This window comes from Arachis ipaensis, chromosome B07, assembly GCF_000816755.2.
Source record: "Arachis ipaensis cultivar K30076 chromosome B07, Araip1.1, whole genome shotgun sequence".
Classification (NCBI taxonomy): Eukaryota; Viridiplantae; Streptophyta; class Magnoliopsida; order Fabales; family Fabaceae; genus Arachis; species Arachis ipaensis.
The window spans coordinates 48,681,260-48,696,001 of record NC_029791.2 but is presented as its reverse complement, the minus strand read 5'-3'; the positions used below and the strand labels follow the sequence as shown (position 1 = coordinate 48,696,001).

At 37.9% G+C, this 14,742-nt stretch overlaps 1 protein-coding gene across 1 annotated transcript; it reads right to left on the bottom strand.

Moving 5' to 3' along the window:
* Positions 6,856-7,419, bottom strand: LOC107607225. The gene has a single exon (XM_016309199.1). It carries the CDS (start codon positions 7,417-7,419, stop codon positions 6,856-6,858), a length of 564 nt encoding a protein of 187 aa, XP_016164685.1.

The following is a 14,742-nucleotide window of genomic DNA, read 5'->3' as shown; positions in this document are numbered from 1 at the left end:
ACTTAAAGTTTGGCACAAGATTTAATAGAAAAATTATTTTTGAAAAAGAAGATTTTGAAAAGAATATACCCAATTACCAAGAACATAGACCAACGCTCTAGCCAATTGGGCAGTAAATGTAACACTTGTTTTGAAGAAGTATTTTTAATAACTAAGAAAAAAAATTTTTTTGAAAAATTAAAAAAAAAAGAAAATAAGGATTTTAAAAAGAAAATTTCAACCAAAAACAATAATAGAAGACTCTAAACCAAAAAGAAAAAATTTTTCCTAATCTAAGAAACAAAATAAATCGTCAGTTGTCCAAACTCGAACAATCCCCGGCAACGGCGCCAAAAACTTGGTGCACGAAAATTACTTCACACTATGTAATTCCGCATAACTAACCAGCAAATGCACTGGGTCGTCCAAGTAATACCTTACGTGAGTAAGGGTCGATCCCACAGAGATTGTTGGTTTGAAGCTAGCTATGGTTATCTTGCAACTCTTAGTCAGGATATTAATTTGTGGTTATCAATTGACTTGCAAATGAACAAGAGAGCATGAATTAAAGGTTACTTGTTATGCAGTAAATGAGAATATGTTGGAGTTTTGGAGATGCTTTGTCTTTTGAATCTCTGCTTTCTCCCTATCTTCTTCTTCACGCACGCACGTCCGTCCTATGGCAAGCTGTGTGTTGGTGGATTACCGTTGTCAATGGCTACCATCCTTCCTCTCAGTGAAAATGGTCCAGGTATGCTGTCACCGCATGGCTAATCATCTGTAGGTTCTCGATCATACCGGAATAGGATTTGCTATCCTTTTGCGTCTGTCACTACGCCCAACACTCGCGAGTTTGAAGCTCGACACAGTCATCCAATCCCAAAATCCTACTCGGAATACCACAGACAAGGTTTAGACTTTCCGGATTCTCAAGGATGCTGCGAATGAATTCTAGCTTATACCACGGAGATTCCAATTACGGAATCTAAGAGATACTCATTCAATCTAATGTAGAACGGAAGTGGTTGTCAGGCACACGTTCATAGGTTGAGAATGGTGATGAGAGTCACGGATCATCACATTCATCACAATGAGGCGCGAATGAACATCTTAGATAGGAACAAGCGTGATTGAATAGAAAACAGAAATACTTGCATTAATTCATCGAGACACAGCAGAGCTCCTCACCCCCAACAATGGAGTTTAGAGACTCATGCCGTCAGAGATTATAAAGTTTAGATCTAAAATGTCATGAGATACAAAATAAATCTCTAAAAGTTGTTTAAATACTAAACTAGTAACCTAGATTTACAGAAAATGAGTAAACTATGATAGATAGTGCAGAAATCCACTTCTGGGGCCCAATTGGTGTGTGCTAGGGCTGAGACTAAAGCTTCTCACGTGCCTGGGCTGTTTTGGGCGTTCAACGCCAGGCTGTAACCTGTTTCTGGCGTTGAACTCCAACTTGTAACGTGTTTCTGGCGCTGGACGCCAGACTGCAACATGGAACTGGCGTTGAACGCCAGTTTACGTCGTCTATCCTTGAGCAAAGTATGGACTATTATATATTGCTGGAAATCCCTGGATGTCTACTTTCCAACGCAATTGAAAGCGCGTCAATTGGACTCCTATAGCTCCAGAAATTCCATTCCGAGTGCAGAGAGGTCAGGATCCAATAGCATCAGCAGTCCTTTTTCAGCCTGAATCAGATTTTTGCTCAGCTCCCTCAATTTCAGTCAGAAAATACCTGAAATTACAGAAAAACATACAAACTCATAGTAAAGTCCAGAAATATGAATTTTGCCTAGAAACTAATGAAAATAAACTAAAAACTAACTAAAACATACTAAAAACTATATGAAATTAACCCCAAAAAGCGTATAAAATATTCGCTCATCAGTTCTTCTTGTTAATTTCTTCTATTTTATTACTTTCATGTTTATCATCACATTGTTGATTTTAATTTCAATTAATGTAATTTTTGTTTTTATGTCTCTAATTGTTTAATTAAGTTGTTATTGTTACTTTCTTGCTTTGAGTAGTCATAGATTTTATATTTCTTGTTAATTTTTTATGCTTTTATTTTATGCCTTCCAAGTGTTTGATAAAATGCTTGGTTGGATTTTAGTGTAAAATTTTGTATTCTTGGCTTGGGATGATAACTTTGGTGATCTTGAGTTACAAATGTCCAAGTGATTGATAATTTGTTTCGATTAACATTAGTCTTCACTAATTCAATTGGTGAGATGGCTAGGACTTATGGATTGGGATTAATGAAGCTCATTTGACTTTCTTCCAATTTTGAGGATGACAAACAACAACCATACCACAATCTCACAAACAACCAAACCACCAAAAAGTCTACCCCACCTACAATCTGATGCGTGGGAATTTGCACAACACAAATCCCTTCAGCAAGTATACCGAATCGTCAAGTAATAACTCACTTCTGAGTGAGGTCGATCCCACAGGGATTGATGGATTAATCAACTTTAGTGAGATGATTTATCTAGTCAAGATAATAGTGATGATTTTGGTGAAATTGAATCAACAGAATGTAAATTTCTGGAAATCAAAGTGCTGAAAGTAAATTGCAAAATGTAAATGGCGAAAACTTAAATGACAAGAAACTAAAAGAGCTGAAACTTAAATGACAAGAAAGTAAAAGCAAGAATGTAAATGACAATAAAAGGTAAATTGCATGAAATGTAAATGGGTTTTGGGAGCTGGGAATCAAAGAAAGCAGGAAGCTCAAAGCAATCAAAGTGAAGAATAACAATGGGAGAGATTCATTAAGGATTGGAGATATCATAATCCGTCATGAATCAATGGGTCTCAACTTCATTCTCAATTATATGAAGTAGATCTATGGCGGATTGTTATTAATTGAGTCCCAATTCCTTGGCAACCCAATTTCTCTTAACACAATCAATTTTCCAATTCCTTGATCTAATTGTCATGAGAAGAGGTTAAGTTCAATTCTCTTATCCATAAGCCACACAAGTTCTCAAGATCTCAATTCAAACCCGGAATTTATTGATCAAGAGAGTTTTGAGAGAAAGAGCTTTAACCTAATTTCTATGATTCCCCTTTCGAGGCTCACATAGAAATTCAATAGATCTAAACCCCCTTCCGGTAGTGAATAGATCAATTAAGCACGGAAGTTATCTCTTAGCTACAATAAGCGGATTGAGAAGAAGAAGAATTTCATTCATTCATTTGAATTACAATAGAGCTCCTCCCCCTAATGATTAGGGTTTAGTTAATCATCCCTCTAAGAACAATTGCAGGAAATTGAAATTGCATCAAAGTAAACTAAAATTCAATACAAGCTGATGTAAAATTTATAGAATGTAAAAGTGCATAAAACTAAAATCCTAAGGTAAGCTCCCTGGAGCATCCCCATAGTGTAAGCGTACTTATTAAGTTCAAAAGCTCTCCTATATATACTCTTCTTGTCATCTTCAAATAGGTCTTCAAGTACTTGAATGTGGGCTTTTGGCCTTGGTTGAAGCAATTTTGGAGTGGCTCTTTCTGAAGTTAACCTTGCCGTTAGCTCACTAACGTTCTCATGAGTGCCCCTGTCACTGTCGTTGATGCTGCCGTTAGTGCATTAACGGTCCCACTAACTTTGCCTTCAAATCAATTATAGCATTGCCACTGGTGTTAGCACACTAACAGGGCCATCAACATTCTTCTTGCTATGCGTATGCACACTGCCTAGTGCTTGTGCACACTAGCAAATTTTCCTATTGTGCGTATGCACACTGCTCCATGCGTACGCACACTAGCCGAAATTTCCAGCTCCAACTCATGAAATGGTCGAAGATGTTAGTGTGCTAACTTGAGGTAACGTTAGCACACTAACGTTGGCACCTCTTTTTGTGTTGTAACGTTAGTGAGCCAACTTAGGCCACTAACGTTGCTTCCTTCTTCCTTGAGTCACGTTGGTGAGATAACTTTGGCCACTAACATTGCCCCTTCTCCTTGGCAACATTGGTGAGCTAACTTTGGCCACTAATATTGCCCCTACTCTTTGGCAACGTTAGTACTGGCGTTAGTGGGCTAACTTGGCCACTAACGCCAACTTTTTCTTGTAGATAGCCAACGTTAACCATGGTGTTAGTGGACCAACTTGGCCACTAACGCTATGGTCTCTGCTTCTTCTCTGCTTCTCCTTTGCTTCTCCTTGCCTATCATCAACCAAACAAATACATCAAAATTTTGCAATAATCACAAGATAATGTACCATTCATTGCATCAAGTAATTCTTGCATCAATCTCATGAAAATATTTATAATTCACAATGTTTGATTAAATCAAAACATGCATATATTACTCATCCAAATGCTTACTTATTGACTAAGAAAATGCATGAAACCAAGCAAAAACTAATGAAAATGGCTTGTGAAACTAGCCAAAGATGCCTAGGCATCACAACACCAAACTTAAATCTTGCTTGTCCCCAAGCAAGCAGTAAAGCATAAGAGTAATAAATGAAAACACAGAGAGATATAAGTTCTTATTGAAAGATATTCAATCCTGGTTCATGGGATTTCATGCATGATATCTTTGAAGTTCATAAACTTGTTGGTTTCCAGGTTATCACATCCCTTTAATTACTAACTCTGCTGCTTCTATGAAACCCTTTTATTCCTTGATCCTTGATTTATACTTTGTGCTTTCCTTTTTCTTGCAAGAAACTTATTCTTTTTATTGAAGCTTAGTGTTCTGTGTCAAGGCAGCTCTTTATGATAAGCTTTCAGTCAACACTCCCGACCCAATTGGTTCAAGGTGTTGGGTGTTGAAGCACCCCTTAGAACTTACTAACTCAAGCCTCTCCTCAACACATACACACCACAGGCACTTGACTTGCAATCAAATCCTTGAGACATTGATGCCCAACACCTCTTTGGGTTACTAAATACTTTGTAGTAAGGTTGCTCTTGACAATGGACTTTTGGTTGATAATCCTAGATTAGTTAACACAAGTTACCAAGTGATGAAGCACTCTTTAGAACCTAATCATCAAAGCATATCCTAGTACAAAAGCATCACAGGCATATATCATTAGGGTCAAGCTATTGGTGCCTGGCCTATTCATTTTTCTTCTTTCTTTATTGCCAACATTAGTGCTGGTATTAGTGGGCTAACTTGGCCACTAACGCCAGCTTCTTTCTCTCTTTTTGATCTTTTGTTCACAAAGGTTGGTACAATGCACACTAAGCTTATACTTAAGGGAACACTCTACCCTTCAACTTTATTTGTGAACTTACCAAGTATTCAAGCATGCACCACCACACAACCTTAGGACTTTTATTCTATCTTCTAACAAATTGGACTTTTACTCTTTCTCTATTTCATAAAATTCTCTTTTATTGAAGCATAGGGAATAAAGCATACAATTCAAGTAAGATGAAATGATATAGGCACTTGAACTAGCAAGCCAAAATGACATAGAGACAAACATAATGTAGATAAATCATGACTAAAAGGACACTAATCAACAGGGGTACAATTGCACTTTCAATTAACACACTTAAGCTAGAAACACTCAAGTAACAATACAACCTCTTGGTGTCCACTTACTTCATCTTTGTCATCACCATCTTTAGCTTTTATGTTCTTCTTTTGTCCTTCCACATGATGATGCATCTTACCCCCAAGAGATGAAAGGACTGCCTGCAAGAGTTTTGGAAGTTGCTCTTTCCCCAAGCACTTGAGAGATGGTTAGCATGCATGTATGCTTATGATTTTCTAAACTTAAGTTGGTGTGTGAATACCAAACTTAGTTCCTTGCCTACTTCTATGTGCAGTAATTGAATACATGCAGGAAACATCATGTGCTTTTATTAAAAAAATAAACTATGAACTAGAAATTAAACAACTGTTAAGTAGTTTCTATGATTGTTTGGAATCAATGAATAGTCATGCTATTTGGAGGGTTGCAATGTGTTTCAATGAGATCTGTGGTGGAACACCAAACTTAGCATCACACATTCACCCTTGAATTGTTTACTTATGACCTTACTTTGGTGTGCAACACCAAACTTAACTCCTTGCAATATAGGAAAATCTACTTAACTCTCTTATTGAAAAGGAAAAAGAAAAGACTTAAGAAAAGAAAGTTACCTCTGGTTGGATTGCCTCCCAACAAGCGCTCTTTTATCGTCACTAGTTTGATGGTTGTCCTCTGTTATGGAGGTTGATGATCATAGTGCCTCAATTTGTCTCCTCTCACTGTGAGCTTCCTTCCAATGTCTTGTTTGATGATTTCTATGTGTTCCAGTGAAAGGATCTTGCTAACAGTGTAGTATCCAGAAGGGTGTGGAGAAGTTTCCACTGGTTGATAGATTAGCCTCACTTTGTCTCCTAGTGAAAATCCTTCAGTTGGAATCTTCTTGTTTTTCCACCCCTTAGGCACCCTTTTCTTGCTATTCTTTCCCCTTTTTGATGGCTCTTCCTTCTTGGCATGCTCAATGTCAGGAGCTTTCTTCTTAGTTGTCACCACTAAGGTCTTTACTTATTGATCTTCTTCAGCTTTTCTGTCCTCTTGAACCTTTTGCCTCTCTTCAGTTTCATCCTTCTCCCCTAAGAATGAGTTTATGAGTCTTAGAGATGACTTATTGGGCTTATCCTTCTAGCTTTGGTCTTCACCCTCAATCCTCATGCAATTTTTTTAGCAGGGTACTGTATTGCTTTAAAAACATTGAGGGTTATATGTTCATCATGTGCCTTTAGAATCATTTCTCCTTTTTTCACATCAATAATCATCCTTGCCGTGCCAGAAACGGCCTTCCAAGAATGATTGAGTCACTTTTTTCCTCACCTAAGTCCAGAATTACAAAGTCTGCAGGGAAAATAAATTTGCCAACCTTAACTAGAAGGTTTTGCACCACTCCATTGGGTTATAAGGGATCTATCAGCCAGTTGCAATGACATTTTGGTGGGTTTGACCTCCTCTATTGATAGCTTCTTCATCATAGAAAATGGCATCATATTGATGCTGGATCCTAAGTCACATAATGCTTTGTCAATTGGTATATTCTCAATAGTGCGTGGTATGAAAAAGCTTCCTGGATCCTTGAGTTTGGGTGGCAAACCCTTTTGGATCACAGCACTACATTCCTGGGTAAGGATCACAATTTCCTTCTCCTTCCAGCTTCTTTTCTTGGTGATGAGTTCCTTGAGAAACTTTGCATAGAGTGACATTTGTTCTAAGGCTTTAGCTAGTGGGATGTTGATCTCCAATTTCTTGAAAATCTCAAAGAACTTAGGGAATTGTTGATCCTTATTCTCCTTGTGCAATCTCTGAGGGTAAGTTAATGGAGGAACATATGGTTTCACCTCCTCTTTCTTCTCTTGTGTTTGTCTCTGAGGCTTGCTTGCCTTTCCTTGGGGCTTGTAGTTCATCATCCTTCTTGGGATCCTCCTTGTCATTTTTCTCAGCCTCTGTCTCTTCCTTGCTATCAACCTTGCTATCTTTTCCAAATGTTTTACCACTCCGAAGTTGTATTACCTTGCACTCCTCCTTTGGATTTGGAATGGTGTCACTTGGTAAGGCGTTGATTGGCCTCTTAGCAGGCTGTTTGGATAGTTGCCCTATTTGTCTTTCAAGGTTTCTTATTGATGCTTCATAGTTCTTGCTTGCATCTCTTGGTTCTTCATGAGTTTTTCCATTATCATCTCTAGATTAGAGATTCTTTCAGACTCTTGATGTGGTTGTGGTTATGGATGGGAGGTTGGTTGTTGATGGAAGTTGGTTGGGGTGTTTGAAGGGTTATTTTGTGGGTAGAATGTGGATGTGGAACCATTATTTTGTGGTTTTTGTATGGATTCTTGTTAGTGGGGTGATGGTTTTGGTTGCTTGTGTTGCGAAAGTTATTGGGGTTAGAGTTCCTTTGTCATTGGTTTTGGTTTTCTCCCAATCACAATTTGGGATGGTTCCTCCATGAGGAGTTGTATGTGTCTGCATGAAAGTCATTTTGGAAAGAACTTGTGTTGTGCATATACTAGACTTGCTCAGGCTGCTGCTCATTGGTGTATGCCTCAAAGCTTTCTTCATTTTGCCCCCATGTATTTGGAGCTTGCCTTGTTGTACATATTATTGCCAATTAAAGTCCATCCATCCTCTTTGCCATCATGTCCATCTGCTGTTGAAGTTGCTGATGCATTAGTTTGTTCTGGGCTAGGATAGCATCCACACCCTCAAGGTCATAGACACCTCTCTTTGGAGTTGCTTGTCTCTCCGAGGAGTAAAAGTACTTATTGTTAGCCACCATATCTATGAGATCATGTGCCTCCTGTGAAGTTTTCATCATTTGAAGTGACCCTCCTGAAGAGTAATCCAATGCCTTTCTTGCTTTCATAGAGAGGCCCTCATAGAAGTTCTGGAGCTTCACCTATTCACTAAACATATCTAGAGGATATCTTCTGATTAGTGCCTTATACCTCTCCCAAGCTTCATACAGTGATTCTCCCTCCAATTGTTTGAAAGTTTGCATATCAGTCTTGAGTTTGATAATTCTTTAAGGAGGGTAGAACTTGGCCGAGAAATTTGCTAACCAAGTCATACCAATTTGTGATGCTCTCCTTTGGGAAGGTCTCCAACCATTGAGTAGCTTTGTCCCTTAGAGAGAAGGGAAACAACAGTAGCTTGTAGATGTCTGGGTGTACTCTACTAGTTTTGACAGTGTCACATATCCTTAGGAAGACGGATAAGTGTTGATTTGGGTCCTCCGAAGCACCTCCTCCATACTGGCAATTGTTCTGAACCAGAGTAATGAGCTAAGATTTGAGCTCAAAGTTGTTGGCATGTACATTAGGACTAAGGATGCTACTCCCACAATTCCTAGGATCAGGAATGGTGTAGGAGGCTAGCACACTCCTGGCAGGTTGGGCATGATTGTTAGCCACCCATTTCTCATCCTCCATGACTTGGTCCAAGTCCTCCTCTGAGTCTTCTTCACCAACAACTCTCTTCCCCCTAGTTTCTCTTCTAAGTCTCAGGAAAGTTCTCTCTGGCTCAGAATCAAAGAAGTTGATGTTGATATTACTAGAGTGATGTCAAGGTTAGCTGACATAAATTGTCAAATGGTTAGTGTACTTTAAAGAAAACAAAAAAAATGCTTAATCTAGACTATCACCAACTTAGTCATTGTCAATATGAATCAATCCCCGGCAACGGCACCAAAAACTTAATGCGTGGGAATTTGCACAACAAAAATCCCTTAGGCAAGTATACCGAATCGTCAAGTAATAACTCACTTTTGAGTGAGGTCGATCCCATAGGGATTGATGGATTAATCAACTTTAGTGAGGTGATTTATCTAGTCAAGATAATAGTGATGATTTTGGTGAAATTGAATCAACAGAATGTAAATTTCTGGAAATTAAAGTGTTGAAAGTAAATTGCGAAATGTAAATGGCGGAAACTTAAATGGCAAGAAACTAAAAGAGCTGAAACTTAAATGACAAGAAAGTAAAAGCAAGAATGTAAATGACAATAAAAGGTAAATTGCATGAAATGTAAATGGGTTTTGGGAGCTGGGAATCAAAGAAAGCAGGAAGCTCAAAGCAATTAAAGTGAAGATAACAATGGGAGAGATTCATTAGAGTTTGGAGATATCATAATCCATCATGAATCAATGGGTCTCAACTTCATTCTCAATCTTGTGAAGTAGATCTATGGCGGTTTGTAATTAATTGAGTCCCAATTCCTGGGCAACCCAATTTCTCTTAACATAATCAATTTGCCAATTCCTTGATCTAATTCTTATGAGAAGAGGTTAAGTTCAATTCTCTTATCCATAAGTCACACAAGTTCTCAGGATCTCAATTCAAACCCGGAATTTATTTATCAAAAGAGTTGTGAGAGAAAGAGCTTCAAACTAATTTATATGATTCCCCTTCCGAGACTCACATAGAAATTCAATGGATCTAAACCCCCTTCCGGTAGTGAATAGATTGATTAAGCACAGAAGTTATCTCTTAACTACAACAAGCGGATTGAGAAGAAGAATAATTTCATTCATTCACTTGAATTACAATAGAGCTCCTCCCCCTAATGATTGGGGTTTAGTTAATCATTGCTCTAAGAACAATTGCAGGAAAATGAAATTGCATCAAAGAAAACTAAAATTCAATACAAGCTGATGTAAAATTTGCAGAATGTAAAAGTGCATAAAACTAAAATCCTAAGCTAAGCTCCCTGGAGCATCCCCCCAGTGTAAGCGTACTTATTAAGTTCAAAAGCTCTATATACTCTTCTTCTCATCTTCAAATGGGTCTTCAAGTACTTGGATGTGAGCTTTTGGCCTTAGTTGAAGTAAGTTTGGAGTGGCTTTTTGAAGTTAACCTTGGTGTTAGCTCACTAACGTTCTTATGAGTGCCCTTGGAACTGGCGTTGATGCTGCCGTTAGTGCATTAACAGTCCCACTAACTTTGCCTTCAAATCAATTATAGCATTGCCACTGGCGTTAGCACACTAACTGGGCCATCAACATTCTTCTTGCTGTGCGTACGAACACTGCCTCGTGTGTACCCACACTATCCAAAATTTCCAGCTCCAACTCATGAAATGGTCGAAGACGTTAGTGTGCTAACTTGGGGTAATATTAGCACACTAACGTTGGCACCTCTTTTTGTGTTGTAACGTTAGTGAGCCAACTTAGGCCAATAACATTGCCCCTTCTCCTTGGCAACGTTAGTATTGGCTTTAATGGGCTAACTTGGCCACTAATGCCATCTTCTTGTAGAGCCAACGTTAACCATGGTGTTAGTGGACCAACTTGGCCACTAACACTATGGTCTCTGCTTCTTCTCTGCTTCTCTTTTGCTTCTCATTTTCTTTCATCAACCAAACAAATGCATCAAAGCTTTGCCATAATTACAATATAATGCACCATTCATTGCATTAGGTAATTCTTGCATCAATCTCATGAAAATATTTATAATTCACAATGTTTGTTTAAATCAAGACATGCATACATTACTCATTCAAATGCTTACTTATTGACTAAGAAAATGCATGAAACCAAGTAAAAACTAATAAAAATGGCTTGTGAAACTAGCCAAAGATGCCTAGGCATCACAATCAAACCAACAATCACATCTCCAACTACCATACCAATCCCCATCTCAATCTAAATACCAACCACTACACACTAGACAACCTTCCACCAAAATAACTAAACCTCTTTCTCTAACCAACCCCAAGTGGATGACACACTTCGTACCTTCATCCAAGAGCAACGAGAGTTCTAAAAGAATCAAGATACTTACATGGCAATCATAACCAAGGCCTTGTCCCGTTTGACATTACCACCACTCAACAATAACCAAAACACCTTCCTACCATCAACATCTAGTGGTCTACTTTCTCAACTCAACTAAACCCCAAGGGTAGTATCAATATAATCACCCTAAGAAGTGATACAAAACTTGAGAAGATTGACCCCAAACTTATAATTGTGATAGAGGATGTTCATGATGAAGAAGTTAATGAAGCGGTGGAAATGGATAAAGATGAAAAGGAAGATGTTACAAAGGAAGAGGAGGAACAATTGAAGCCCAAAGAGCCAAAAAGGAAGAACGTCTTGGAAGGACCCACTCCTATACCTTTTCCAACTATGGCCAAGAAGGCTAAAAAGCATGAAGAGTTGGATGCAAATATGGTACAAATCTTTAAGAAGGTTGAGGTAACCATCCCACTTTGTGATGTAATCCATCAAGTTCTAAAATATGCTAAATTCCTTAAAGATGTGTGCACTCACAAGGAGAAAATTAGTGATCTAAGGATGAATCCGTTGGGTAATTCTATTTCTTTTGTGATACGAGGTATTCTTGAAAAACATAGTGATCTCGGTCCTTGCTTGGTATCTTGTGTGATTGGTGAGATGTAAATTATAGATTGTTTGTGTGATTTGGGAGCGTGTGTGAGCATCATACCACTCTCAATTTATAAGAAGTTGAATCTGGCACCGTCGAAGTGGTCCAGGGCTAAATTTGTATTGGTCGATAAAAGCATAGTTTTAGTTGTGGGTATTGCTGAGAATGTGTTGGTGGAGATTCAAGATTTAACCTTTCCAGTGGACTTTCATATATTGGAAACACCTCTAATTGACTCTGATAGCCCGTCTTCTGTCTTACTTGGAAGACCCTTCATGAAGACTTCCTGGTTTAAACTGGATGCATTTTCTAGAGCCTATTCTTTTAAAGTTGAAGGAAAAGTAGTGAGGTTCAAATTGGAAGAGACTATGAGACATCCACTCGAGGTGTATTCCATCTTTGGATGTAATATAATTGAGGAAGATATATTAAAAGTCCATTCCAGAAGTGATGAGAGGATAAGTATCAACAAAAGCTTGAGTATAGGAGAAGTTAACAAAGAAGATGAAGGAGCTCCATCATTTCCAAACTATCAATAAGATAAGGCGTCCACTTGATAAACCACAATTTTTGGTTTATTTTATATGGAATTTGGTGGATCTTATCAAATTTTTCCACATTTATTCACTAAAATAGCATGGTTTTATAATTCTCCCTAATTTGTGCTTAAGAGTGAAAACATACTTTTTAGGCCTTAAAATTGTTAATTTTAATTCACTTTAATTCCATTCGATGCCTTGATATGTTTGTTGAGTGATCTCAGGGTTTATAAGGCAAGGATTGGATGGAAGAAGTAAAGAAAAAGCATGCAAAGTGGAGAACTCATGAAGAAATGAGCATTCAGAGGATTCAAGGTGACGCATACGCGTGACCAACGCATATGCATGAGAAGGTCATTTGCCAAGCGACGAGTACGCGTGATTAGCGGCACATGACTCACTTAAAGGCAAAATGTTGGGGGTGATATCTGAGCCCATCCAGGCCCAGATCCAACTCGTTTCTGATGCTATTGAACCTAAGGATAGGAAGGGAAAGAATACAAGTAGTCATAATTTAGTTTTACCATGTTTTAGGTTAGAATTCTAGAGAGAGAAGCTATCTCTTCTCTCTAGAATTTAGGGTAGAATTAGGTTAATCTCTCTTACTTTTAGATTTTATTTCTTATCTTGATTTAGTTTTCATTGCAATTTCTTGTTACTATATCCTTGCTTTCTTAGTTCTTCTTGTTAATTTATTCTATTTTGTTACTTTCATGTTTATGAGTACTTTGTTTATTTTAATTTCAATTAATGCAATTTATATTTTTATGTCTCTTATTGTTTAATTGAGTTGTTATTGTTACTTTCTTGCTTTGGGTAGTCATAGATTTTATATTTCTTGTTAATTTTCTATGCTTTTATTTTATGCTTTCCAAGTATTTGATAAAATGCTTGGTTGGATTTTAGTGTAGAATTTTGTATTCTAGGCTTGGGATGATAACTTGGATGACGTTGAGTTACTAATATTCAAGTGATTGATAATTTGTTTTCATTAACACTAGTCTTCACTAATTCAATTGGTGAGATGGCTAGGACTTATGGATTAGGATTAATGAAGCTCATTTGACTTTTCTCCAATTTTGAGAATGACAAAATGGGATTGATCCTTGTAATTATCATATTGTGGTTAGTAACAAGGATAGAGATCCTTAACCATCACCCCTTGCCAAGACCTTTTTTATCATTTGAGTTTCCTTTTCTTTGTTAGTTAATTTCCATTTGCTTTCTTGTTATTTACATTTCTTGTCTCTTATTACAAAAATCCCAAACTACAAATCATATCCAATAATATGCACATTTCCCTGCAATTACTTGAGAGACGACCCAAGGTTTGAATACTTTGGTTTATTTTTATTAGGGTTTGTACTTGTGACAAATAAATTAAACTTTGATTGAGGATTAATTATTGGTTTAGACTATGTTTGCAATGAAATTTCTTTGAGAAATTCTAGACCGATATTTATCCCACATCACCACTCTCCCATTGAAGGACACTCATGCTAAGCACAACAAGGAGTTGGAAGTGTTTCTCCTTGGGGATGCCCCAAAAGATAATCATTGAATTCATGCCCGTCCAACTTAAGGACGTTAAAGAAAAGTGCTAGGTGTGAGATACCCCACCATTGGTAACATCCTTCTAACTCTTCTTCTCTGGGAGACACCCCACCATTGGTAACATCCTTATAAATCTTCTTCTCTTTTAGCATTTTTTTATTGAGTTTTTACTCTTCTTGGTTAGCTTAATTTGGTAGAATTTTGGTGTGGATCTTGTGTTTTTAGAGTAGAATAGGTTTTAGAGTTGAAAAACCATGTTGGATATCATGTTTGGTGACTTTGGAGTTCTAATATTTTCCGAAAACAGAATTCTGTGCGTGGGCACACTGCTGTATGTACACACAAACAATTTGGAGTCCTCTATCACGTGCGTACGCATGCTAGTATGCGTACACACACCTTTTCTGTTTTCCTTGGCTTATGAATACGCATGCTAAGGTGCATACGCGACGCCCTTTTTATCTCCCTATCGCGTGCGTACAAACCAATGATGACTTTTGATGCATTGAGAAAAAACCTTCGTGTGAATACGCACCTAGCTGTGCGTATGCAATACCAATTCTAATCCCTCTATCGTGTGCCCACGTATGCTTTTGTGCGTGCGCATAGTCTCTTTTTTCCGCCTTGTGTGCGTACGCATGGGCATATGTGTGTAGGCACAAGTGCCGTTTTGGACGTGAATTTAAGAGCCCTAATGCACAGCCATTCCTTCCCTTCTCCTCTTTCTTCTTTGTTCCCCCACTTCTCCTCAAACCACTACCCATTACCTTCCCTCTTTCCC

Coding starts and splice junctions, on each gene's coding strand:
- LOC107607225 (XM_016309199.1), bottom strand. CDS start 7,419: ATGACAAGGAGGATCCCAAGAAGGATGATGAACTACAAGCCCCAAGGA.